General features: G+C 43.6%; 2 protein-coding genes across 4 annotated transcripts; one reads left to right on the top strand and one right to left on the bottom strand.

Moving 5' to 3' along the window:
- Nucleotides 1–944: 944 nt before the first annotated feature.
- On the top strand, nucleotides 945–1,907 carry LOC132593106 (olfactory receptor 5B21-like). Its single transcript, XM_060282118.1, has one exon. The coding sequence runs from the start codon at nucleotides 945–947 to the stop codon at nucleotides 1,905–1,907; it is 963 nt and encodes a 320-aa protein (XP_060138101.1).
- Nucleotides 1,908–4,528: 2,621 nt separating this feature from the next.
- Nucleotides 4,529–25,926, bottom strand: LOC118094148 (cytosolic phospholipase A2 gamma-like). 3 transcript variants are annotated; one of them, XM_060281540.1, is made up of 17 exons: nucleotides 25,843–25,926; nucleotides 23,807–23,855; nucleotides 22,729–22,772; nucleotides 20,065–20,176; nucleotides 18,824–18,966; nucleotides 17,536–17,738; nucleotides 15,977–16,090; nucleotides 14,980–15,120; nucleotides 14,694–14,747; nucleotides 14,139–14,171; nucleotides 13,212–13,340; nucleotides 11,579–11,704; nucleotides 11,309–11,350; nucleotides 10,033–10,125; nucleotides 9,424–9,578; nucleotides 6,238–6,409; nucleotides 4,529–5,352 (listed from the first exon to the last, which is right to left on the bottom strand). In XM_060281540.1, the coding sequence occupies exons 2-17, from the start codon at nucleotides 23,807–23,809 to the stop codon at nucleotides 5,201–5,203; spliced, it is 1,716 nt and encodes a 571-aa protein (XP_060137523.1). In that variant the 5' UTR covers nucleotides 23,810–23,855; nucleotides 25,843–25,926; the 3' UTR covers nucleotides 4,529–5,200. The 3 variants fall into 3 exon arrangements, with proteins under 3 accessions (XP_060137523.1, XP_060137522.1, XP_060137524.1); XM_060281539.1 differs by lacking the exons at nucleotides 22,729–22,772; nucleotides 23,807–23,855; nucleotides 25,843–25,926 and adding an exon at nucleotides 20,306–20,612; XM_060281541.1 differs by lacking the exons at nucleotides 18,824–18,966; nucleotides 20,065–20,176; nucleotides 22,729–22,772; nucleotides 23,807–23,855; nucleotides 25,843–25,926 and adding an exon at nucleotides 18,354–18,650.
- Nucleotides 25,927–26,443: the final 517 nt, after the last annotated feature.

Here is a 26,443-nt window from a genome sequence, read left to right as displayed (position 1 = left end):
CATGAGACTGCAAAACTAAAGACTTTTTCAGAGTCCTGGCAGAGTACAGTAGATATTTGTCTGTCTGCGTTCACTATGATACCAAACATTTCTATGTCTGCTGCAAGTAAACATTGCAGGAATGCTGCAGAAACTGCGGCTTGGGTGAAATATATTCAGAGCACAATCACTCTTACTCTAACGAGTCCATCATAGAATCATAGAGTTGGAAGAGACCACAAGGGCCATCCAGTCCAACCCCCTGCCAAGCAGGAAACACCATCAAAGCATTCTTGACATATGCCTGTCAAGCCTCTGCTTAAAGACCTCCAAAGAAGGAGACTCCACCACACTCCTTGGTAGCAAATTCCACTGCCGAACAGCTCTTACTGTCAGGAAGTTCTTCCTAATGTTTAGGTGGAATCTTCTTTCTTGTTTAGGTGGAATCTTCTTTCTTGTATTAATTATATGAAATTCTTAGACCATCAACAATACTGTGATGATGTGGAGCAATACATCCAAATCACTTCATGCCGTCATCCACCTGAAAATGATACCGTGTTTCTCATATTATAAGACATGTCTTATATTTATTTTTTCCTCAAAAAAACACACTATGGCTTATTTTCAAGGGATGTCTTATTTTTTTCTTCCTTCTCCTGCTGTGGCCGGCATTGCTGCTGCACCTATCACCATGTCTTATTTTCGGGGTATGTCTTATATTCCTTGAATGCTTAAAAATCCTACTATGGCTTATTTTATGCGTATGTCTTAAAATATGAGAAACAGGGTAGTTCATAACTTCTCTCTGTATTTGAAATGAATGAAATGGGGGCAAAGAATGGATTGGATTCTGACTTTAGTCCCATTTATTTCAGTGGGAACTAAGTGGAACTACTTTAAGCATATATGTTTGTAATTATTTTTGGATTCTCTTTGCACTTACTGTTTCCCTAGGTAATTTTATGAGAGACAGGAAAATGAAAAACCAAACAGAGGTTGCAGAATTTATTCTTCTTGGATTCGGAGATCTCCGGGATCTGCAGATTCCCCTCTTCATGTTCTTCTTTTTAATCTACATTGTGACCATGGCTGGAAACATTCTCATCATTGTACTGGTTGTTGTTGATCGACGTCTTCACACCCCCATGTATTTCTTCTTAGGGAACTTGTCATGCCTAGAGGTTTGCTATAGTTCAACCATCCTGCCCAGGTTGCTGGCCAGTTTCCTTTCTGGCAATAAAATCATTCCTTTTAAGGGTTGCATGATACAATATTTCTTCTTTGGTGGCTTGGCTGGCACTGAATGCTGTCTTCTCTCTGCAATGTCTTATGACCGTTACTTAGCAATATGCAAACCCTTGCAATATGCAGCACTTATGAATAGCACGGTCTGTCGACAGCTGGCTTGTGGATCTTGGTTCAATGGCTTTCTTGCCAGTGCCATAGTAACATTGTTTATGTCACAATTAACTTTCTGTGGCCCCAATATACTCAACCATTTCTTCTGTGACTCTTATACAATTCTAAAACTCTCCTGCAGTAATGCACAACTTATTTTTACACTAATATTCCTTCTGTGTTCTGCGTTCACTCTTCCTCCTTTTCTTCTAACTTTGACTTCGTATATCTGCATCATTTCCAAAATTGTGAGAATTTCATCTGTTGCAGGAAGACAAAAGACCTTCTCAACATGTTCTTCTCACCTCACTGTTGTGACCATTTTTTATGGGACACTCATAATTGTGTACATGTTGCCAGAAACCAATGACCTGGTAGACTTGAACAAAGTATTTTCTATGGGTTACACTATTCTTACACCCTTGGTGAACCCTCTCATCTACAGTCTGAGGAACCAAGAGGTCAAGGTGTCAATGAGAAGGGTTCTTCATAAGTGTTGGGTACAGCATAGGTTGAATAAAAACTGATTTCAAAAACACCACACTGGGTATTCTGACCATTTTTTTTTGCAATGCTTTGTATTGATATGTTTAAGATGAATTGTGGTTCAAATTTAACTACCACCAGGAGTTCAGTTTGTGGTCTTTGGGAAACTAAGTCTTAGCACTTGTGACATCCCCCCTTTAAGTTGTGGAACTGGGTTTTGGAACTCTTTTCAATTTTATTATTGTTGTTGTTGTTGTTGTTAATTTAATTATACCTCGCCCATATGGCTGGGTTTTCCCAGCCACTCTGGGATGAGAAAATAGTTTTGTCAATTACATACCTAACTTATGATTCCAGGTAGGGCTTTTTTCCCCCAGCCAGAAATCAATGGAACTCAGTTTCAGCACCTCTCATGTGCAGGGGCATAGGAAGGAGGGTGAGGGAGATGCAGCCCGCTCCAGGTGTCACCCCTGAGGGGGTTACAAAATGACACACCATGGGGGTGGTGCTTACCGCGGGGCCTGGCCTGCAGTACGCCCGAGCCATGTGTTTCTCCTGGGAGTGACATGGTGGCTCCGGCCCTGTGCTGCCCGAAGCGGTAGCACGGGGCTTGCGTCCACCAGGTGGACTCCGTGGCCAGCTCACCACGACGCCCCTGTGCGCGGATCGCCGTGGCGCCCCCGCGGGCCGCTCACCACGGAGCCCCCATGGGCTGCTCACCGCACCCCCACCGCTCCGGGTGCTGGAGCAGCTAGCTACACTTCTGCTTAGGTGGGCACTTATTGCCATTCTAAGAGAACGAGGGAGATGTTCATGGTGAGTTCCAATACCTCTTTTTCTAGAAAAATAGCACTGATTCCAGAAATATGAAGTGATTTGGTCCTCTCTCCCTGTTAGCCCCCAAATCTCCTTGCCCTCAGTTGTCATAACAGACAGAGTTTCTGATTGTGAGGAGACTTTTAAGAAACTGGTGCAAGGCATGCAAGTGTAATTAAGCCAGCGTAAAGTTACAGATCCAAACCTCATTGAGCAGCAAGGCTGCTGCTGCTGCTGTGCTTGACAGAGGGAAAACAATTATTTAAGACTATTTGCCAGGTAATGTGAATGAGCCTAAGATCCAGCCAAAAACCCCACTCTCTGGTCTCACCCGCCTTTGGGGGACTTACACCAGCATTGGCTCAGCCAGCTAAGCCCGAATGAACAAGCAGAGTACAGTGGCACTTCGGGTTACAGACTCCACTAACCCAGAAGTAGTACCTCGGGTTAAGAACTTTACCTCAGGACGAGAACAGAAATCACGCGGTGGTGGTATGGTGGCAGCAGGAGGCCCCATTAGCTAAAGTGGTACCTCAGGTTAAGGATGGTTTCAGGTTAAGAACGGACTTCCAGAACAAATCAGGTTTGTAACCAGAGGTACCACTGTACCTGCGGCTGAGCCAGGGTTGGGAACTTAACCCTAGTTGAACCCCACTGAACCAGGAATCAGCTGGCTGATCCAGAGATCTGCTACCTCCTCCGCTGCTCATCCTGGCAGACCTCGCCATAGGACTACCCCCAAAGAAACTCACTTCAGTTAAGTGTTTATATGGCTTTTGAAGACGAAGCTGTTTAAAAATGAAAAATGAGAATGAGCTGTCAATTTAGCAAGTACTCTGTAGTACTACTTGCTGTCGAAGGCAGAAACTAAGCCATAGGTGATGATTTTGTTGCCATCCAGTGGTCAATCATGAGATAGTTGCCTATTGAATTGTACCAAAAATCAGGGTTCCTTTGCATTGTTTTCTCATCAGCTCAGCAACAGATTGTGTGGATTAGAAACTTTATTTGCATTAGTAATAATAATAATAATTTATTATTTATACCCCGCCCATCTGGCTGGGTTTCCCCAGCCACTCTGGGCGGCTTCCAACAGAAATATTAAAATACACTAATTAGCCACTACCCATGTCAATAAGATAAAATATACTGGGGATAGAGCTAAATAAAGGGAAAGGGACCCCTGACCGTTAAGTCCAGTCGTAGACGACTCTGGGGTTGCGGCTCTCATCTCGCTTTACAGGCCAATGGAGCCGGCATTTGTCTGCAGACAGCTTCCGGGTCATGTGGCCAGCATGACTAAGCTGCTTCTGGCAAACCAGAGCAGCACACGGAAACGCCATTTACCTTCCCACCAGAGCAGTACCTATTTATCTACTTGCACTTTGGCATGCTTTCGAACTGCTAGGTTGGCAGGAGCTGGGACTGAGCAACGGGAGCTCACCCCATCGTGGGCATTCAAACCACCGACCTTCTGATCGGCAAACCCTAGACCACAGTGCCACCCGTGTCCCTAGAGCTAAATAGTCAGCTGTTAAAAATATATACTCTGGAGGTTTACATCAATACAAATGGCAGAACTGATACAGTACATGATCCTTTAGCCACAGATTGTGTGAGATGGTAAATTACTTGTGTAACTGTCCTCACATACCACTGCTGATGGGAGAGACAAGACAGCAATAGATATTTGCTTATTGAAAGTTGGAGTTTTAAAATTGTAATCGAAAAATTATGTATTTTGATATAATCAGACTTCTGTATAAGCTCTGTGGAAGCAAACATGAATGCTCAGGAAATAGGTCATTTGAGCATGCACAAAATTGCAATGAACAAGAATTCTTCGTTCCTTCTGTTTATTTTGCATATGGTACACAATTTTTGTTCGCCTGGTGCAATAGGAAGAAATTAATCAGCAAATTCTAATTAGTACTTAAAACAGAAAAATTATACTTAACAGAAAAGTACATCTACAAGATAATATATACTTTCCTTCCCATAACAACTGGGTGAAAATTATTAAATTTCATAAAGCAAAATATTACCTTTTAATTTTAAAGTCCATTTTTGAAATCTACTCTCTGTATGCTTTTAAAAACATCAGAAAAGTTTTTGTATGTTATAAATGTCTTTTTGTAATTCATGTTCCCTGTATCCTTGATGACCTGTTGTCATCAATGTTGTTGAAAAACTTTAATTTTTAATAATATGGTTGTTGTTTTTTTACAAAGAAAAGGTTAGGATTAAGAAAAGTGGGGGGAAAGTATACTCTTTATAATACAAAGAAGAATGTGTTTTAAAATGTGAAGCAACTGAGAAGAAAAAGGCAACATTCATGGCAAAATACAGTAGCCATGGGGGGGGGGACTTTATCTTTAGAAAATATTCTTTTCTAGAGGAGACATTAGAAGCATGCGGCAAAGAATCATGTGGTACTGAGTATAACTCCCACTTAGAAAAGAGGCGAAAGGAAAATGTTGACCAGAACCTCCAAACTCAAAATTGGAATGAAAAGCTGTTAAGGAACCTGCATGCTTTTCATCGCCTGCAGGATTCTTCCTCTGTTATTCCTCACGTTTGCTTTTGCTGCTTCTAGAAGGTTTTTGACCTCCTGCTCCTTGTAAGAAACTTTGAGGGTGGAATATTGTTCTCTCCATTCAGCTACTTTACCTTTAAAAGAAAGAGGATGTACATAAGCAAGTGCCTTGCTATTCACTTGGAAACACTTAACCACACATGTTCTTCAAAGCACCCATTACATGAATGGATGGGGCGGGGACATGTCCAGTTTATATTATATAGGGTGAGCTATTGACTGTGGAGCTAGTAAGAACGCCAACGTTAATCCCAGCTATCTTAAAAACAAAACAAAACAAAACCTCTTTTTTCCAGTAGAACTTGAACATGGAATCTCCCCTCCCCCTCAACTTATGAATTGAGTTGTATTATTCTTTTGCTGGTCTTTGACCATATTAAAATTTTAATTTACTTTTTTTCCTCCCCTCCCCCTCAGTTTTATAGGAACGAAAGATTCCTGCTCGATCAGGCCAAAAGGTCTTTCTAGTTCAGCATCCTGCTCCCAGGGTGACCAATTATAACAATTATTGGGTGAGCCACAGGTAGGTAGCCGTGTTGGTCTGAGTCGAAGCAAAATAAAAAAATTCCTTCAGTAGCACCTTAAAGACCAACTAAGTTTATATTTTGGTATGAGCTTTCGTGTGCATGCACACTTCTTCAGATACGAAAGCTCATACCAAAATATAAACTTAGTTGGTCTTTAAGGTGCTACTGAAGGAATTTTTTTATTGGGTGAGCCAATTTCACAAGGTAGCAATTTGGCCAGAGTTGCCAGATTTATCTTCCAGGGATCAATCAGGTCCAAGGAGATCATTAGCCCTCGCTAAACAATGAAATTTGTTTTTAATTGTCTGTAATGAGCTTCCTAATGCTGTAACCTGCCCTGGGACCTTAGAGTAAAGGTCGGACAATAAATAAATTATCAACAACAATAATAAATGCATGCCCCTTTCTATGCAATCCCCAAACACAATATACCTTTGCAGTTCACCGTATTGAAGAGTGGGAAATGCATGACAGTTGGAGAATCATATCCTTGGAAAATGTAGCAGTCATATGGACTGTCTTTACTCTTGTCCAACTCTGACACATCAATATCAGGAAAAGGAAGATGATTTTTCTTGCAATACAGGGCTGCTTCTTTGACAGTCTATGAAGAGAAGAAAATGCAGGAAAGGAATGTGGAAATTGTTGCCTGAGCAGGACACCCCACTGGTGGTTGCCCAGGAGAAAAATTGTTAGGGGCATAAAATGTCAACACATGGTGCTGCCCCAATACTTCTGTCACTGGGCTCCGTTGAAAATGGCTTCTCCATGTGAACCAGGAAGTGACCTCTCCAAACAATGGAACAACTCTTCTTTTCTTATCTCTGCAGCTGCAATCTCGTGGGTGATGTGCATGCCGGTAGGCAGCTGGATGCATATGTGTGCTCCATCCATTTACCTCCCACAACTTCAGATGCTGGCAACCCACGCTACACCACTGGGGCACCATGGATGATTTGGCTCTGCAGAGAGATGTCACCTCTACACAGAAAGCCGCTTCCGCATTCTACGGCGGCAGAGTTGTGGGCAGCCCGACTGAACCATCGCGTAGGGGCTGCGAGCTCAGCCCCTGCGTGGTGGAGGGTTCCCGCCTGCGTCATCCCCGGGCCGACCAATAAGGTCGGCTGGGGCGGGGCTTGGCAATTTAAAGCCCCCTGCAGGCGGGAACTCAGCCTCTTTCATCCCTGTTTGCCGGAGCGAACAATTCACCCACCCATCCACCCTTTAGGCTAGGGGACGCTGCTATGGACGTCAGTTGGTTGCCTGGTTAGTCAGGGGCTGGGTAGGACTTTTCCCACTTGGACTAGCCGGGACGGGTTTTTTGCCTACCTCATAGCAATTCGTCACAACTTTGGTTTGGCGGTTAGGTGTTGGAAATTTGCATAACAACAAGATGAAGGAGGGGGCAGGTTACGTCATCAACTGCCCAAATCCGTTAAAGGATTTCCGGGGGCGGGGCTTGGTCCAGAGCCTGGAGACGCCAGGGCCATAAGGCACGCCCCTCCGGTGGTCACAGGAGGAGTTCCGGTAGATGTACATCACTGGACTCCTTACTGGTGATTAACTTCTCACGGACTTCAACACACGGGTTGGAGTCGGATATAGTTTGATAGGTTCCAACGCCTAAGCCAATACCGCTCATCATCCTTAATCAATAAAGTTGTGGCCTTAACCACCCAATTTATAACTTAATTCTTGTGTCTGGTGTTTTTATTTCTGGGAAGGAGGGACATTGCCACTCAAAGGTTTCTGATCTTTCCACTTACAAAGAAGTAGGCGCAGATGCCTGGCCGCAACGCCGCCCACCAGAAAAAGTGAGTGGACATACCAGCAATATCCAGGCATAGCAATTGCCTGGTTGTCTAGACTAAAAGCACCCTTACTCAAATTCTGGCAACCCATCAGAGGCCCAGTAGCCTTGAGTCACCTGTGTGGCTTATTACATTTGTTTCTTCTTTCCACGCCTGGAGCAACACTATACCTGCTGTACTAGCCAACTAACAGTGACTGTACTAGCCAACTAACAGTGACACTGTCCATCAATATGTAGATGATACCCAGCTCTACCTCTCTTTTAAATTGGAACCAGTGAGGGCAGTGAAGGTCCTGTGTGAGTGCCTGGAGGCGGTTGGAGGATGGATGGCAGCTAATGGATTAAGGTTGAATCCTGACAAGACAGAACTACTGTTCTTGGGGGACAGGGGGCGGGCAGGTGTGGAGGACTCCCTGGTCCTGAATGGGGTAACTGCCCCTGAAGGACCAGGTGCGCAGCCTGGGAGTCATTTTGGACTCACAGCTATCCATGGAGGTGCAGGTCAACTCTGTATCCCGGGCAGCTGTTTATCAGCTCCATCTGGTACGCAGGTTGAGACCCTACCTGCCTGCGGACTGTCTCGCCAGTGTGGTGCATGCTTTAGTTATCTCCCGCTTGGACTACTGCAATGCACTCTACGTGGGGCTACGTGGGGAAACTACACCTAATCCAGAATGCGGCAGCTACACTGGTGACTGGGAGCAGCCGCTGAGACCACATAACACCGGTCTTGAAAGATCTACATTGGCTCCCAGTACGTTTCCAAGCACAATTCAAAGTGTTGGTGCTGACCTTTAAAGCCCTAAACGGCCTCGACCCAGTATACCTGAAGGAGCGTCCCCACCCCCATTGTTCGGCCCGGACACTGAGGTCCAGTGCCGAGGGCCTTCTGCCAGTTCCCTCACTGCGAGAAGCAAAGCTACAGGGACCCAGACAGAGGGCCTTCTGGGTAGTGGCGCCCACTCTATGGAACGCCTTCCCATCAGATGTCAAAGAGATAAACAACTACCTGATATTTAGAAGACATCTGAAGGCAGCCCTGTTTAGAGAAGTTTTTAATGTGTGGCATTTTAATGTATTTTTAATCTTTGTTGGAAGCTGCCCAGAGTGGCTGGGTGAACCCAGCCAGATGGGTGGGGTACAAATAACTTGCTGCTGCTGCTGCTGTTGTTGCTGTTTCTGTTTTTTCGGATCTCTCTATCTGGCATTTGCGAATCCACCCCTTTGGCATGTTCTTTATTGTCTGGCAAGAATGCTTCCCTTAAAGTCTGACAATGCTTCTGGCTTGACTTGATGGAGGCTGGAGAAGGGTGTGTGTGTGTGTGTGTGTGTGTGTGTGTGGGAAAAAAGCTTTACTATGCAAAGACAAAATTAATGTTTCTCATTCCACTTTTGCTACTGAAATCTGCTCACTTGCCTTTTGGCAAGTTGTTGCAGGGAGGGGGTAGTCCTACTGGGCTGGTGGCAGCTACTAAGTGTAGTGGTTGTAAAGCATGTGGCCCCTGAAATGTTTTCTAGAAGGCTATTTATAACCTGAGCTGTAAAAAAGAAAAGTTCACCACCTCATTTAAATTGAATAAGGGAGGAAGAAATAGGGAGCAGTGTGGATGGGAGGCAGAGAGGTTAGGGATTGTCAGTCAGGAATTATTCTCCAGCTGAGATATAATGGGCAGTATTCACTTTGTCTTTGAGGTGAGCATTACAAGCCTTTGCATCTCACCACCAATCCTGAGTCCAGTGAGCTTTGCTGCCAGCACTGATAATTAAAAATGAAATCTCATCATGACCCAACACAACAAACCTACCTCAAAAGGATTTCCACTACTGAAGTCAAAGGAAAGAATGAGTTTCACTTCCCGTTCAGGACGGAGTACCAGTGGATAAGCAGAATTCATGGCTATACCAGCATCGGCCAAACGAAGTTCTTTCTTGCCTGTGAGATTCTTGTCTTTAAGGCTGGCTAAGGGGAGAGAGTCAGGTGTTACCTTGATAATTTGTTTTCAGGAGTTGTTTCATATGCATGCATTCCCTGCCATCTGGAGAGGTGGCAGGGCAAACTAGACGCAGTGTGTGAAAACCTCTTGCACAGATTCTGGCCAAGGCTATACAACCCCGCCCTCCCCCAATGACCTGCCAGCCCTATTTCCATTTTGTAGTGGATATTTATTCATTTTTGGCTGTTAAGTAGATAGGCTAATGCTTGCTGGGTCCCCCCGCCCCACTTACTCCATTTCTTTCTATTCTGTCCTCCAGGAAATTCAAGGGCCGTTTCTGGTTCTTCCCCTCCAAATGAGTTTTCATAAGTTGCTTTGAGGCATTTTTGTAGAAAGTGATTAATAAATGCAAAATAATTACAAATAAATACTAACACCACCATCATCACAATCATTAAGGGCATGTGTGGTTTTCCTTACGGTATTTGTAAATATAGTTGGAGATGGTCCCCCATTTCCATTTGAAGAGGCAATAAACAGTTTTTGACAGTATTCTCAATGTATCCCATATACCTGCAAAGTAAAAACTAGATTAGAAATGAACACAATGATGTCTGAGAATTTAATATTATTAATAATAATACTTTTAAGACACATTGAAAGTGTGCCCCCCTTCAAAGAATTGTGAGCACTGTAATTTACACCTTAAAAAGGTAAAGGTAAAGGACGCCTGGCAGTTAAGTCCAGTCGCAAATGACTCTGGGGTTGCGGCGCTCATCTCGCTCTATAGGCCGAGGGAGCTTACATTTGTCCGCAGAGTGTTTCCGGGTCTTGTGGCCAGCATGACTAAGCCGCTTCTGGCAAACCAGAGCAGTGCACGGAAATGCTGTTTACCTTCCCGCCAGAGTGGTACCTATTTATCTACTTGTACTTTGAAGTGTTTTCGAACTGCTAGGTTGGCAGGAGCTGAGACCGAGCAGCGGGAGCTCACTCTGTCACAGGGATTCGAACTGCCGACCTTCCAATCGGCAAGCTCAGTGATTGCCGGACCGCCCGTGGGCCGGATTGAGAAGGTGATTGGGCCACATCCGGCCCATGGGCCTATAGTTGCCTACCCCTCGTATAGGCTCAGACAATGAGACAGACACAGAAATGCAGGGCATGCCACCTCCAGAATCTAGTAGATTCTGGTAACTGTGCTATCTGAGGGTGACAGAGATTAGCAGAGCTCCAACCGGGGCTTTTTAAATTGCCTAATAAATCTGAAATAATTAACTGTCAGAGTCATCTTGCGTGTGTGGGAGAGACCCAAGCCTTACATGCATCATGATTCATTCACCTAATGGTCCCAAAACACTACACCAATTGTAGGAGGTTGTGGGAATGCTGATCCCTGTGGTAAGTATATCATGTAGCCCAGCTTTATATGATTGGCAAAGGTGAAGGGTGACACTCAGTCCTATTTTGATGCTAATATTGTGTATAATACATATTGTACTGATAAATGTGCGGTCATTCAATGATGTTTTGATTATTTTTATTGTACATGGAATTAATAATTTAATGAGTTGGTGGTTTATAAAGGCCCTTATAAATAAATATTAATAAAATTAAAAGTGAATGGATATAAAACAATCTGTATACTTTATAATCTTATTTTCATATCTGCAGATTCTCATCACAAACCTTTGTGATATAAAAATAATTTGCAAAACGTTTGTTGGAAAATGATGTATAAAATGTGTGAATTACTTACTTCTCTTTGTTTCTTCATGATGTGTGAATGGAGATGTCCTAGCTGTCAAAAAGCAAAGCATCATAGCATTAGACTAAGGGATAAAATGCAATAAAATGGGTGCACTATAAGGCATCTAAACTGTAAGGTGGTTACAATATGCTTCTTGTAAATGGAGTAGAAGTTGATTAGGGTTCCAGTCCTTCACATATATGTAGGATCAAACTCCATATCTAAGATTGCTGTTTAAGAGAGTTCTTTGGAAGTTTTGAAATTCATAGCTACACTTACCTGAAAATTCTTGAGTAAACATGTCAGCCAGTGTCAAAAACTGTGCCACTCTTTCAGGCTTGTCTAGAGTGTTGCGTTTACCCTTCAATGAACTGAGGAAGTTGCAGATATTGCTGCCTTCTTGATCTATCAAAGAATGCAAGGTGAGATTGGAATAATGAAAAAAGCATATCCAACTGGTCTAACCAGATTAAAATTAAGTTTCACGATACTAAAACCTTTGTAACACTTGTATTTCACATTTTTGAGATTTCAGCCTTCATTCTCAAATACTACTTCTCCAATTATATTTGGAGGAAATCCAGTATAGCAGGTATGTCCAACAAGTAGATCGTGATTTACCAGTAGATCACTGGACATCTGCGGTAGATCACTGGTAGATCATTGGCTCCCCCCCAGAAGCTGAACAACTGTGGCTCCCCTAAAGAAAGCTCAACATTTTACCTCCTTCCTGAAAAAACTCAACAACTCTGACCCCAACCCCCCAAAATGGGCCTTCCTCCTTCCTAAAAAAGGGGGTTAGATCACTGCCACTTTTAACTCTGTGAGTAGATCACAGTCTCTTAGGAGTTGGCCACCCCTGCAGTATAGGGAAAAATTGCACTGCCACTTGAAGTGAAGGAACAAGACAGTTGTATGGTATCAGGGGTACCAACCTGAATAAAATATTGAGGGGGCCCAAGTAAGCCCCACCCCACATAATTGATCACATGAATGTCAATTGATCATTTGAATGGCAATGTCCATCAAATTTGGGGAGGGTGGCCCCCGCAGGTATTTTATTGAGGGGCGAAGCCCCCTTGGTCCCTAGGAATTGGCTCCAATGTATGGTATAAATATGTCTCAACTTTATCGATTAACCTATAGAGCAGGGGTAGGGAGTCAGCAGCCTTCCAAATATTGTTGGAATCTTACTCCCATGATTCCTGACCCTTGGCCAGTCTGCCTGAGGCTTTGAGGAGCTAGGGTCCAACAACATCTGGAGGGCCATAGTTTCACCACTTTGGTTATACAGTGATCAAACTTACTAAAGACTCAGCTACCTGCAGGCAACTCCTCCCTGTATCTCCTCACCTGGGCAACGCCACCCAGCCATGGGCCTGATGTGGGTTTTCTATTGCCAACTTACCGTGAAGATGAACGGAGGGGACTCACACACACATACATAGATGTCAGCATTTGGCAGAACAAAGATCCCAGGTCCCAAGAGCACCTGTCAACACATACCCTCTTGAGCTGGGCGGCAATGCAAGGTTGGTATCTCAAGAACCCCCTACTTAATTGGTGCCTACAGCGAACCTTGCAGGGGAAAAAAAATTCTTTGCCTGCATGGTTTGAAACACAGACCATGGGAAATGCTTCACCTGACACCATGGCTTTACCAAGTGATTGCCAGGTGTCAGGTGGTTGTCCCGGCCCACCTGCCAAAGTGTCCCTTGGGTGTCGAAGGAGATCTGAATCTGGCTGGTTAGTAAGATTCAATTCTCTATCCTTGGTCTAAGTCATGGGTACAATTTGCTGCCATAATCATATTCCTAATCTCACACACATTATACACTTTGAAGGGGTTGCTGGGAGCATGAAGATCCGTGTAGGAAAAATAGACACCAGTCATTCCTCAGCTTCCTCTTACCTTTAAGAAGTTCCATGATGTTTGTGATGTTTTCATCCTGATGTTCACGTGTCGTCCCTTCCATGGCATGAATCAGGAGCTTTATTGCATGTGAAGCAGCCTGACAATATTTACAGTGAGAACTGGAAGCTTCAAAAGGAGCCCAAAAATGCAAGCAACAAGAAAGGAATAAAGCTTACAAACAGGGAATCAGTGGTTGGATTATTCCAATAGTTAGGATGCAACATATTGTAGAGAATGTCTCAGTGCTGATAAAAATGGGCAGGGCAGGCCAGGCTTCAAAATACAGAGATAATAAACATGCTAAATGAGATATGCCTGATTTATTGGATCAACCCCCCCCCCACACACACACTAGATGTCCCATCCTTATGTCACTGCTGGAATAAATGTATTGCCTATAAGAGAGGTGAGCCTTGACATCATAGACAAATTTCTTCCTTTGGAAGTAAAGGTAGCAATACAAGACACCTCAATTCAAAAAGTTATGCAAATGCACCTTAAATCCATTTCTTTCTGCAACCTTTTCTAACTACCCTCCTCTAAACCTTTGATAGCTATGGGAAATGCAGAACTTGTCAGGGTTTCTATAGTATTGGATAACCCTTGCTGAAATACGGCCATAAGTCAAATGCACTCCCCACCTGCTTTTGCATAATACTTCAGGAGATAGCAATACTTATCTTCCAGCCCAACAAATCTTTCCTGATAACAGAATGTTTTCCTAACTTAAATAGTAGCTTGGGCTGCTTCCTCACAGGCTGACCTTCCTACCTTTGACCCTTTGGTCTGAAACTACTTTCCATTTTGCATAGAGCAAACATGGGCATATAGGTTTGCAAAGCTCCTGAATAAAGAAGGCATCAACAGATGTATCCTTTTGAGAGGGACTGATGGCAAAAAATTCAAGCAATGTCAAGGACTTACCTGAAGCTTGTTCTCCCAGGCGTTTGATATAACCTGAAAATGTGAGAAGTACATTATATTTCCCTAGCTATAGGAATATTAATATTTCCATAGCTATAGGAATATTTTATTAGATGGGGAATCTGTGTTACTCCAGATGTTAACTGGGCTGTATTTTCCATTACCCATAATCATTGGCTATGCTAGCTGGGGCTGGTGGGTGTTTGATCAACATCAGGAGGCCCACAGGATTCCCATCCCTGTGGTAGAGAGAAAAATTGTGGACAGGGTGAAGTGGCCCAGAGCAGCAGGGGACCATGGACCTAACCACTCCCCTCAAAAAAAAAAGTGTTGCTTTGTACAAGTACAAGTTGTCAAGTGTTGGTAAATTAAGTGAGGGCAGTCTGGCCACAGTATCAAGTTAGTGTTGGAAGGACATAGAAGACCAGATTTTCTTCAGGGTTCCACATAAGCTACACAACCACTTCCACGTGTGCACACATGGGCTGTGCCTTCGGAATCCATACCAGGAAGGAACTTTCCCTAGCTGGGTCCAATAGGCTAAACATACAAAACCTTCTATTTCCTTGATGTTTTCTTTGTGATGTGCAAATGAACTTGCCCATAAGCCTGAAAGAGAAAGAAGGAAATGGAAATGGCATTGTCTATGAAATTTGCAGGACAGCACTATGTTTAGTGGCATACATGAATCATAATTGTATACCACTAAATATAGCAGAGGGAACATGCTTGGTTCAGTGCGGGAAGGTGGGGAATCACTGAGCATGTGAACTGGTCTGAAGTTTAGATACTGCATGAATCAATTGTGTTGCTGCCTCTTCCCCCTGTAAGTCAGCACTACCTCTCAAGTAAGAAATGCTTTTTTCATTCTTCAGTTTTCTCAGCACACCGTTCTCAAATGTGCTGCCCAACAGTCTCATGTCAACAAATGCACCAGGGTGAAAGAATCCAGCATCATGGGGAGTGAATTCAAACCAGATACCTTTAAAAACAAAACAAAAATAAAATCAGTGTCAGAAAGTGTGGGAAACAATTGTTTGCACACACAGACTTCTTTTGCTGTATCAGCTTCTGTATTTGTCGTGTTCCTTTTCGACCACGTCTCACAAACTATTGTTTATAGAAATTCATATTTAGTTAATTGGCTTGCTATGTTCTGCCTCCATTCTTGGAGGCAGGGCTGTCTTAAGCTGGGGTGCAAAGATGCACCCAGTTGCCCAGTCCCAGGCGTGCAGGAGGGTGGACCTGGCCAGCCGGCCGTCTCAGCATCTCGCTGGCTTGGATGCCCCTGAACTCGCGGCGCAGAGCTGCTCACAGCAGAAGAGCCCATCGTGGTGCTCCACCGGCGGGTGGGCTCTTCCCTGGACTCAACTCTCAGGCCCCGGACTCTCAACCTGGGACTCCTGAGAGCCCTGCATCCAGGTGCCCCACACCCCTTGCGCCTATGGATAAGACGGCCCTGCTTGGAGGCATCTGTTCAGCCACTGTGAGAACAGGATGCTGTTCCAGGTAGTCCTTGCAGAAGGACTCATCTAATGTTCTTATGTTAGTTCAGCCCACTGTCTGTCAATTGCATTGATCCAAGGGCAGCCTCCAATAACAGTTGCACGTGATCCTTGGATAAGTTTAACACACATAGAGATTATTGTTCAAGTTGGGTTATAGGCAATGTTAATTAGGCTCCAAGGAGACCCAATGGACAGAGATTTCAAACACAGAGAAGACCCATGAACATATGGATAAGATCCAGGCCCTTTTAAGTTGTATTGATTTCAATGGGAACATTAGGCATCATGAAAAATGGCCATATATAGTTGCTGATTTGTTTTGTTTCTTACCTGGATGGGTTTTACTGGTGTCATCTAATTTGTTTGAATCCACTGCTGCATAGATGGGGTAAGGAACTGCCCCATTAAAAGAGGCCATCCTTTCCTTGGACAAATGACGATAATCTAGCTGTAGAGAAGGTGACTCATTAGTGAGGGAGAATATCATCCCAATTAAGAGATAGGATTTTTCCCAGTTCCAAGCAAGGAAGGCAAGTGTTAAGTTCCTCCTCTGTACCTGCTGCGATTTTGCTAAGTTATAAGCCCTGCCAGCTGATGCTATTAGCGTTTAACAATAAACAAATAACATTTTGAAAGCAAATACATTTTCGATCTCATCTGTAGCTTGACACACACAGCTGGTGAGTGCTAGAAGGATTATAGCCTGCTGAGTTGCTATTCCTACTGAGTATGTTACATTTAGAACAGCAAAACTGATCACTTGGGTACTTCTGCTATGTACCAAGATGAATCAAAAGGCTCTGGACTACCGTGGCTTACCTCTAGTGTAGTGATTCAATATTTAAACCCCACCCCCCACCCGCATCCCCGCTGCCAACTGCACAGTTTCTGGAATTTGATTGTGTTTGATTTGTTTATTTGATAACATGGCTGATATTGTCCAAAGGTCATTGTCTACATTACAAAAAAATGAAATCTGATTATAGCCAAAACAGAGCTACTAAGAAACAAGAGGGAAGTATCAACATACTCAGGGTTTCCTCAAGGTTTTCAGAAGTACATTAAAAAAAAAACCAACAACAACAACAACTAAGTATCCCCTACAGAACACACACCAACAAAACAGAACCCAGTAAATATTTAGAATGCCAGACATCTGGGGGAGGGTGGGGGGGGGTATCCTGAAAAGAAGTATTCCACACTGCAATTTTTGTTTTGTTTTGTTTGTTTTTCACCGTCCAGGTGCTCAGCTTGGCCCAAAGCCCCATGCCCGTGGTGGTGGGCTCATGACCTTAGCACAGGGGGGCTAAAGCAGAGCCCCTAACATCCCCAGACTCATCTCTGCACTATTTTGTTGCAGGTTCTACTTATTCTAATTAAATCACAACACAAATTCTGCTTGTAATGGAAATACCAAGTCACCATTATGCTTATTACTATGGAGATCACTTATATCCATTATCATCATTATCATAATTTTATTATTTATTTTTGTAGAGTAAATATATACGTTGTTTGCCATTTTTGGTGGAATGATGGGAAATCTCCACAAGGCTTCCTGTAAGCAGTGCCTTGCTGACAAGCTGCACCATAAACTGCATCTGGGTCTTCCTGCAGCTCTAAATCAGTTTATTATGTGATCTGTAAGTGGTTGTGTTGCAATTGTGGTTTCTCGGTCAGGAAAAAGGAACATGAGATGTACAAAGAGAGTTGCACAGTTGTTTGGACTGTGACATAGGTGTGTATGTTTTTTAAAAAGCTTTTTAAAAGCTTATACAATACTTTTCAAGTCTCCCTCCCAAACAACAACAACAACAACAACAACAACAACAACAACAACAACAAATTCTGTGCAACCACGAAGTATCTGTGGAAAGGAGGTAGTATACTTGCCTCGTGCAATATTGCATAGAGAATGACACTGCCCCAGAAATCGGTCAATGAGTATGCCTTCTCTTTACTTGGTTCTACAAGGGCATCCAGGGATTTGCTGGGATCCCATGATTTATTTACAAGATTGTCACACATCTTTGTTTCCAAAATAGGGAGCTTTCCCATCCATTCCTCATGTTCATAGATGAATGACATACACCTTGGAGAAAAGACAAAGCATCGTGAACAAATCCTTGAAGAAAGACTTTTGCTGGATGATCATTGCCAATCACTGTAGATAATGCTGAGAAGAAGAAGAAGAAGAAGAAGAAGAAGAAGAAGAAGAAGAAGAAGAAGAAGAAGGAGGAGGAGGAGGAGGAGGAGGAGGAGGAGGAGGAGGAGGAGGAGGAGGAGGAGGAGGAGAGGAGTTTGGATTTGATATCCCGCTTTATCACTACCCGAAGGAGTCTCAAAGCGGCTAACATTTTCCTTTCCCTTCCCTCCCACAACAAACACTCTGTGAGGTGAGTGGAGCCGAGAGACTTCAAAGAAGTGTGACTAGCCCAAGGTCACCCAGCAGCTGCATGTGGAGGAGCGGAGACGTGAACCCGGTTTGTCAGAGGTTCTTGCGGCTACTCTTGAGTAACGACGCTCCACACCTGCTTGTCTTTAAGGTGTTTTTTATTGTGCATTCTATTTACAGTGCAAAGTTCTGGAAAACATGTCTGCTTAGTCTGAGTCAGAACCTCGCAATGGCTTCTTTCTGTTTCACGCCCAACATAACAGCTTGGGAACCCCAAAGCGCCTCCCTCTTGTCCTACGGGGTGCCGTGCACCTCAATTCAGGCGTCGGGGGGAAGGGACGTCCTTCTGACTGCTCTCCCATCATTTCCTCCCCAGCTGCCTCCCTCTCCACTCGGTGTTGATGCTCTTTGACGCTGCTAGAGCCTTGTCCCTCCCTCTCTGCTTCCTGACTCCTGTAATCTGATCCGCTACTGGACTTACTGCTCTGAGAGGAACTCAATCTGATAGGGGGTGGGGCTGTTCCCTATAACCCTTCCTCTTACACGGTTCCCCAGATTACGAGTCTACCGCTCTTAGCCACTACACCACACTAGCTCTCATATGGATACACCAAAGACCTGAGTCAATATAAAACAGTTTATGACGTTCCTATGTTGGACAGAGCTCTCTTTATCAAATCCATTAGCCATTAGAGACAACCTAGGTTCTTACTTCTTCAAATGGTTATGCCAGTCATCACTGAATATGGTTTATATGGTTTATATGGTTTATGTCCACTTACCAGGTAGAACCTGATACTCCACAGAGATACATCACAGCACCCAACAAATCCTCTTTCTGAAGTTCTCCCAGAACCCCTTGAAGTGCAATCATGGCCCGCAACCCTCCACCAGATGCTAACAGGGCAACATTAGGAACAGAACTCTAGAGAAGAGAGGAAAGACAAATAACTGTCATATTTTGAAATGTGTCATCACAAAAACTTTTTACAACGTAACACCAAGCAGTAAAACTAGAAACAGATGGTGCATGGTAGCAGAAGACATGGCACTATATATGGAATGGAATTAATACAATTCATTTCATTTTATTTTGCCCAATTTTATTCTGCTGTATGATGTATATTATTTTGTGTTGGCATCTAAATATGGGCCCATGGCTGTAATAAAGTATTTGATTTGATTTGATTTGATTTGATTTGGTGTTCTGCTAACCTGCTAACAAGAGGTAGAGTGGGAGGGGCAAGCTGGCAGCAAGAGCCACCCCTCTCTAGCCACCTGTAAGCAAAAGCAATTTGATCAACAGGGAGTCAGGTGACTGCTGCCATCCCAACCTGAGGTCTGCTACTGGAGAAATTAAGTTCTGTAGGGAACAATATATTCTCTTCCTTCATGAAATATTGATTGATTGTGTAGCTTACGGGAGAACAATGGGAATTCAATTACTGTTAGTTATTGCAATTTAAGCTTTCATAACTCAACTCTAAAGGTAAAGGTAAAGGGACCCCTGACCATTAGGTCCAGTCGTGACCGACTCTGGGGTTGCGTGCTCATCTCGCATTATTGGCCGACGGAGCTGGGGTACAGCTTCCGGGTCATGTGGCCAGCATGACAAAGCCGCTTCTGGCAATCCAGAGCAGCACATGGAAACGGCGTTTACCTTCCCGCTATAGCGGTTCCTATTTATCTACTTGCATTTTGCCAACTCAACTCTACTGTATCTCTAATTTCCTCTCCAAATTCTGCTTCCCGCCATCCTCTCTCCCAGCCTCCCACGTTTTAGCCACCCAGACACTCACTTTGCCTTTTCTCTCTTAATTTTTTCAAGCCCCTTTGCCTTGGTCATTTGCCTTCCTTGTCCATTTTACAGCACCTGAGCAGCTCAGCCAATGACAGGCTGCCCCTTTCCCAAAAATATCAAGGCTTTATGTACATCACTGCCAGCGATTGTGTCGCTATTACCCAAAGTGCGAGCACCGCCGCATCCCTTAAGCATATTGCAATATAAGCCATGAAACTTTACCATGGAGACGTTGACCCCAAGCTTCAGAAAAGAATTATGCACTTTGATTTTTCTTCTGCCAACAGCTGTTTTTTCTTCATAAGATATATCTCTGGAAATCCGGATCACATCACTAGTTTAAAAATAAAAATCAACCATTTCAAAGTTGCTCATTCAAGTGGGAGTCTCCACCCCAGTCATTTGTGGAGCACATACAGACATTTTGTGCTTCGAGTTTCATAGAAACATAAAGTCCACTCACTCTTTCCAGGTGACCTGAAGATTGTGGCCCCTTGCCAACCCTGCCTCCATCCTCAGTAATCTTCCCAGGGGCCCTGCAAAATCTGGAGCTGGGCCTGTTTAAAAGCATGCTCTTTGGACACCAGCAAGAGCATGTTTGAAGCTACTTTCTGAGACAGCTGTATATTTTTCATGCCCCCCCAATATTTACAAGAGTGTCAGACAAAGTTAGTGGACCCTTCTGCTACATCTCATGCTAGAGAACAGTTCTGAAGCTAGGAAACATTTCTGCAATCTTCTGGGGTTTCCCCATTGTTTTTCACAAAGGCAGCCCTCAGTTTCTTCACACAACCATTGGTTTTGCAAGAGCAGTTCTGGTAATCGTTAGTTAGCAAACAACATTTGGATAAATATAACCTTTGGTTTGACCCAGGCATACATAACCTGTGACCTTTCGAGCTGAGTGCAGTTCAATAGACATGCTTGACAGTTCAGAAAGGCTATATTGGCTGCCTGTGTGGGGCTGCAGAAAGTGGATTTAAGCACTCAGAAGTCCGCATTACTTGAGGAAGCACCATGGCTCAGTAACAGAGCATCTGCATCTCCTGTATACCCAGCATCTCCTGAAAGGGCTTGGAAAGAGAACCCTCTCTAAAAAGTCTGGAGAATCACAAGTTGCTCAGTGGAGACGGTACCAGATTAAATCCTGTGGAGGCTTCTAGGCAATCAAAATCTTGGGGGGGGGGGGCGCTCACAAATTATCTCTTAATACTGCAATTACAAATACTGTAATACTGCAATACAAATTATCTCTTAATACTGCAATTAATCCAGAATGTGGCAGCTAGACTAGTGACTGGAGTGGCCGTTGGGACCACATAACACCGGTCCTGAGAGATCTACACTGGCTCCCAGTACGTTTCTGAGCACAATTCAAAGTGTTGGTACTGACCATTAAAGCCCTAAACGGCCTCGGTCCTGTATACCTGAAGGAGCGTCTCCACCCCCATCATTCAGCCCGGACACTGAGATCCAGCGCCGAGGTTCCCTCATTGCGAGAAGTGAGGTTACAGGGAACCAGACAGAGGGCCTTCTTGGTAGTGGCACCTGCCCTGTGGAACGCCCTCCCAGCAGATGTCAAGGCAATAAGCAACTATTTTACTTTTAGAAGACAACTGAAGGTGGCCCTGTTTAGGGAAGTTTTTAATGTTTGATGCTGTACTGTTTTTAATATTCAGTTGGAAGCTGCCCAGAGTGGCTGGGGAAACCCAGCCAGATGGGCGGGGTATAAATAATACATTATTATTATTATTATTATTATTATTATTATTATTATTATTATTACTACTACTACTACTACATTTTTTGTTTTACCAAGCAACAATTTTAATAAACCAATTTCAAGATCAAATCCATATTATTGTGATCTGTTGATGCGGGGCCCCTAAATGATGTGGGGCCCATAGGCCGATGACAACTCTGCCTATCCGGCACTGTACTAAGCTAGATGGACAAATGGTTTGATTCAGTAGGAGGCAACTTGCTATGTTCCTATCACTGACTGGTGAGCTGTGTTCTGCTTGATAGGACCCACGTTGTACTAGCCATGCACCATCCACTGTTACACAGTTTCCTGTTTTAAACGTTGGTGCATGCATAATGAAAGTAGGAGGCTCCAACCCAAATATACAGGTGAAACTCGGAAAATTAGAATATCGTCGAAAAGTGTTTATTTCAATAACACAATTTAAAAGGTGAAATCAATATATGAGATAGATGCTTGACATGCAAAGCAAGATACGCCAAGCCTTTATTTGTTGTAATTGTAAATATTTGTCGTTGGGCAGGTCAATGATAAATGGAATGTAATTAATGAAATGTAATAGCGATGTTTATTTTTGTTTATTTTTGTAACTATTTGTTTTATTACTCGTGGAATTTCCAAAAGAAAGCATTTGTAAAAATTAAAAGAAAAAGAAAAAATAATAAGTTGCATTACTGAAATAAATGCACTTTTCGACGATATTCTAATTTTCTGAGTTTCACCTGTATGCAGGTCGACTGCAGAGCCAGAAAAAATCTCCCACACACAAACCACAGCTGAATGCACAGAGGGAATACTCTCTGACTGATGACATGCATGAGTAGAGCCAGTTCAGAGGAGCTTTCATGCCATTTGATCGTGCCCATGACATCCTGTGGGCTCCCCAGTATCAGCACCCATCCTCAGTGGGATCACCAGGAATGGTGGCAGCCAAGCAGAAGTGCTACGAGCTGCAAGGGAGGGAGGCTATGATCCACCCAGCTTTCTCTGCTTCCCAAGCAGACCTTTTCTTGCAGCTCTTCACTGCAAGGTAAACTGCAACGAGTGGGCCCAAACCAGACAATATGTCAACACTGGCTGACCTTCAGCACCTGCAATGAATTTGAACTGTTTTGCCTTACCTTTGCTTAAGAGACAAGCTTTCTCCATTAATAGCCTCGTTTTCCTTTAACAAAGGAAGAAACAGAAAGAAAATGTGAGTCTATAATGTTTCGAAATCAGGGTGTGGGACATCAGGTCCTGAGGCCTCAATGTGGCTCCCCAGGCCTCTCCCTTGACCCCAAGCTATACCCCACTCCTTAGCCACCCTTGCTCTTCAGACACAACCCTCACTGCCCTCCTTTAGGTGGTTATTGCCTTGCTGGACTGTGTCATTAACTCTGATAGGGCCTCTCGCTTGCCTGGAGGACGGAGAAACGAGCCACTGTACGAAGGCGCAAATTGAAATGTGTTGCTATTTTGTCTCTGGCCCTACCTACCACTGTCATGTGGCCCCCAGAAAGTTACCTCAAAAGGAATGTGGCTTCAGGTCCCATCCCCCCATATACTTCGTTTCACCAACCCTTCTTGTGCATTGACAGTGCCATGTTTATTTCTTCAGGACTGGCATCCTGCTAATGAATTTGCTGTTGTAAAATAGGATTCGTTGTTGCTTTTGTCTCTCCTTAGTTGGTCCGCTACCCAGGTTTTGCTCACTTGCTCTGTATTTCATTGTTACAGATAAAATATGATTTCATGTTTTTTAAGGTGTTATGTACTGAGCTGAATCCTAGAACAATAGGATTCAGAATCAGCGGGAGCTACCCAATCCAACTCCAGGTGGAAGTGAATCCGCAACCTGATTGGCTTGCTGGAGCAGCCAATCAGGCGGCTGGCAGAAGTGAATCTGCTACCTGATTGGCCTGTAGGAGCAGCCAATCAGGCTGCAGGCAGAAGTCAATCCACAATATAATTGGCCCACAGGTGTAGCCCTGAAGTAGCCAATCACGCAAGGCCCATTGTGTAAATAATGTATATAAGCAGATGGTTTTGGGAAAAGAGCGATTCGTCTTCTCTTCTCCTCCTTGATGACTATGAGCTGAATAAAGAGCATGAAATTCACTCTCGACTCCGAGTATATTTCATAAGGTCTCTAACAATTCAACTGATTTGGAAAACAAGAGGGAGAGGAGAATGTTCTATAATGGATAGATTTCTTACCATTTCTCTTCCTGCTTTATTTATTGGGTAACCCACATTTCAATGTTTTCTGCAACAAAGAAACAATTTCACAAAGTCTTCAGCATTTGTCTTACAGGATGTTTTCAGATGACCAATTTATTAAACATTCTTACTCATTTGTTTTCATGGAAATTAGACCATGGCTTGGCACTGGCTTGTTCCCTCATTAATTTAGAGGTGTCCGCACGACATCTTCCTCCTCCCATTATTGTCCCATACCATTCCCCCTTTAACTGCAGACATTTTTGCTCATTGGAAACTACCAAAATAGCTAGGTAATGCACACTGGTGATTAGGACAGGGGGTGTTGGTGATGGTTTTGCCCTGATTTTCTTTTGGCAGCTCTTACTTCCCATTATTTTATATTAAGTCAGTCATCATGTAAATTTCCAGCAAGGGGCTGCTTCTGAAGGCTTTTGCTCTGGTCTTCTGATTTACGCTAAACTAATCAAGAGTTGAAATGTCTATTGCACACACTTTGTTGGATATATAAAAAGAAAATGGAAGATAGAGAAGGGGATTCAAGTCAGCTGCTTTTTAAGGTAAAAGTAAAGGGACCCCTGACCATTAGGTCCAGTCGTGACCGACTCTGGGGTTGCGGCGCTCATCTCGCTCTATTGTCTGAGGGAGCCGACGTACAGCTTCCAGGTCATGACTAAGCCGCTTCTGGCGAACCAGAGCAGCACACGGAAACGCCGTTTACCTTCCCACTGGAGTGGTACCTATTTATCTACTTGTACATTGATGTGCTTTCGAACTGCTAGGTTGGCAGGAGCAGGGACCAAGCAATGGGAGCTCACCCTGTCGCAGGGATTCGAACCGCCGACCTTCTGATTGGCAAGCCCTAGGCTCTGTGGTTTAACCCACAATGCCACCTGTGTCCCTCAGCTGTTTTTTAGCCATTGCCAAAGCTTGGAACGTGAAAAGGGAGATAAATGTCCTTCTGGGCTCTGCAAGCACTAAAGAACTTTTTATTTAAAGCTTCTCTCCTCCTGCTGCCTTAAAAAAAAAAAAGTGAACTAATTTGTGCACAATTGGCATTGAGTTGAGTATGTGAATGTGTCCTTCTTTCATATATTAGCAAGCTGAAAAATTGCTGCAAGAAAACATGGGGACTAGAAGCAGGAGGATGGGTGAATGGGTTAGCTGGTAGTTGGAGATAAAAATATGAAAGTAAACTGTCAAAATGTCTCTTGCTCTTCCACTGCTACTCAAATGGCTGAAAAGCAGCTGGTCACAAGAAGTGGGAGGGAGGGAAAAGGACATGAGGTTGGAAATGGGGAAGGGAATGGATCTGGAAAAAGGAACAGCAGTAGTCACCCAGCCATATCACCCCAGCCCTAAAACCTTTGGGGTGATTGTGTAGAAATAAAATGACGTTGCAGCTGCTACCAAAGCAGCAGTGCTTCTCAGCCTCGGTATTTTATTAGGAGAATCTTGCAAAAATGTACACTTTAGTCAAAACTGCAGACAAAAATGTGCTTATTAGAAAAAAATCCACACTTAAACGCTGAAGCATTTCATGAGGTTTTTTTTAATCATCATAAATTGCTGTGGAAATGCAGTGAACTAAATTTAACATTGGAATAACTGGAAACTGAAAGAACTTAATTTGACAAAGAACGTGAGAAAAGACATCTTGTATCCAGTCAATCCTTCTTCCCACAGTTGTCATCCAGGTGTCTCTTGGAAGCTCACAAGCAAAGTGTGAAGGCCCCACTGATGCTCACCCATAATCTGTAAAAACTCATTGGGTGATGACCCTGGGACTAGCTCTCTGCATTAAGAACCTTACAGATTGGTGGTGGGATATAATAACAAACACACAAGCATGCAGGAGGAATTTGTGTGAGAGTCTAACAGCACACTTGTAATCTCTGTGGTGGCAGCTGCTCTCTTATTATAAGAGATTTTTTTATAAAAAAAAACTCCTATTGCATATGATTGTGTAAAATCCTCTATTTGCTTGAATCTATTCATGAGGAAAGACAGCAATCAGAAAGAGCTGTACTTACATTTCTGTCCTTTGGAGACTGAGAGTTGGATGGACCACGGTGTCCACCTGGGGTTCAGTGCAATGATTCTCCACCCGGCCTGGATAGGTGTTGTGGAACAAGGAAGATATGTGATTGCATAGAGGACCTGAGTCATTTCATGTCTCCAATGGCAGTAGTTTCTTTACATATAAGGTAAGAAGTTTTGCAATGGTTTCTGAAGAGTTACAAGCTATGTGCATATTCATGCATCTTTTCCATCAGCACTTATTTACAAGGGGCAGCCCCTTTTTTTCCTGGTACCTGTCTTTTCAGGTAACTGCAGTTTCTTACATGTCCTTTTCTATCTCTGGAAATTAGTTGGGGATTATAGAGTTTGACCTTGAAGTTATATCTTTAAGGTGTGTGTATTAAGGTGGGTTGCATCTTGTTCTTTGCATGTATACATATAAACTAGCAGCCACCATTTCTCCCCAGAGGCCCATCAGAATGATGCTACAGCATGATATTCCAGTGTTGATGTCATGTTGTCCCAATGGCTTGGGGGAGGCAGGAAGTATGACAGCCACAAATGGGCAACTGGCAGGAGAAAACACCACCACTACCAACAGTAAGCTCCCCA

Source organism: Zootoca vivipara, chromosome 13, assembly GCF_963506605.1.
Source record: "Zootoca vivipara chromosome 13, rZooViv1.1, whole genome shotgun sequence".
NCBI classification, from domain to species: domain Eukaryota; kingdom Metazoa; phylum Chordata; class Lepidosauria; order Squamata; family Lacertidae; genus Zootoca; species Zootoca vivipara.
This window is presented reverse-complemented; position numbering and strand designations above follow the sequence as displayed.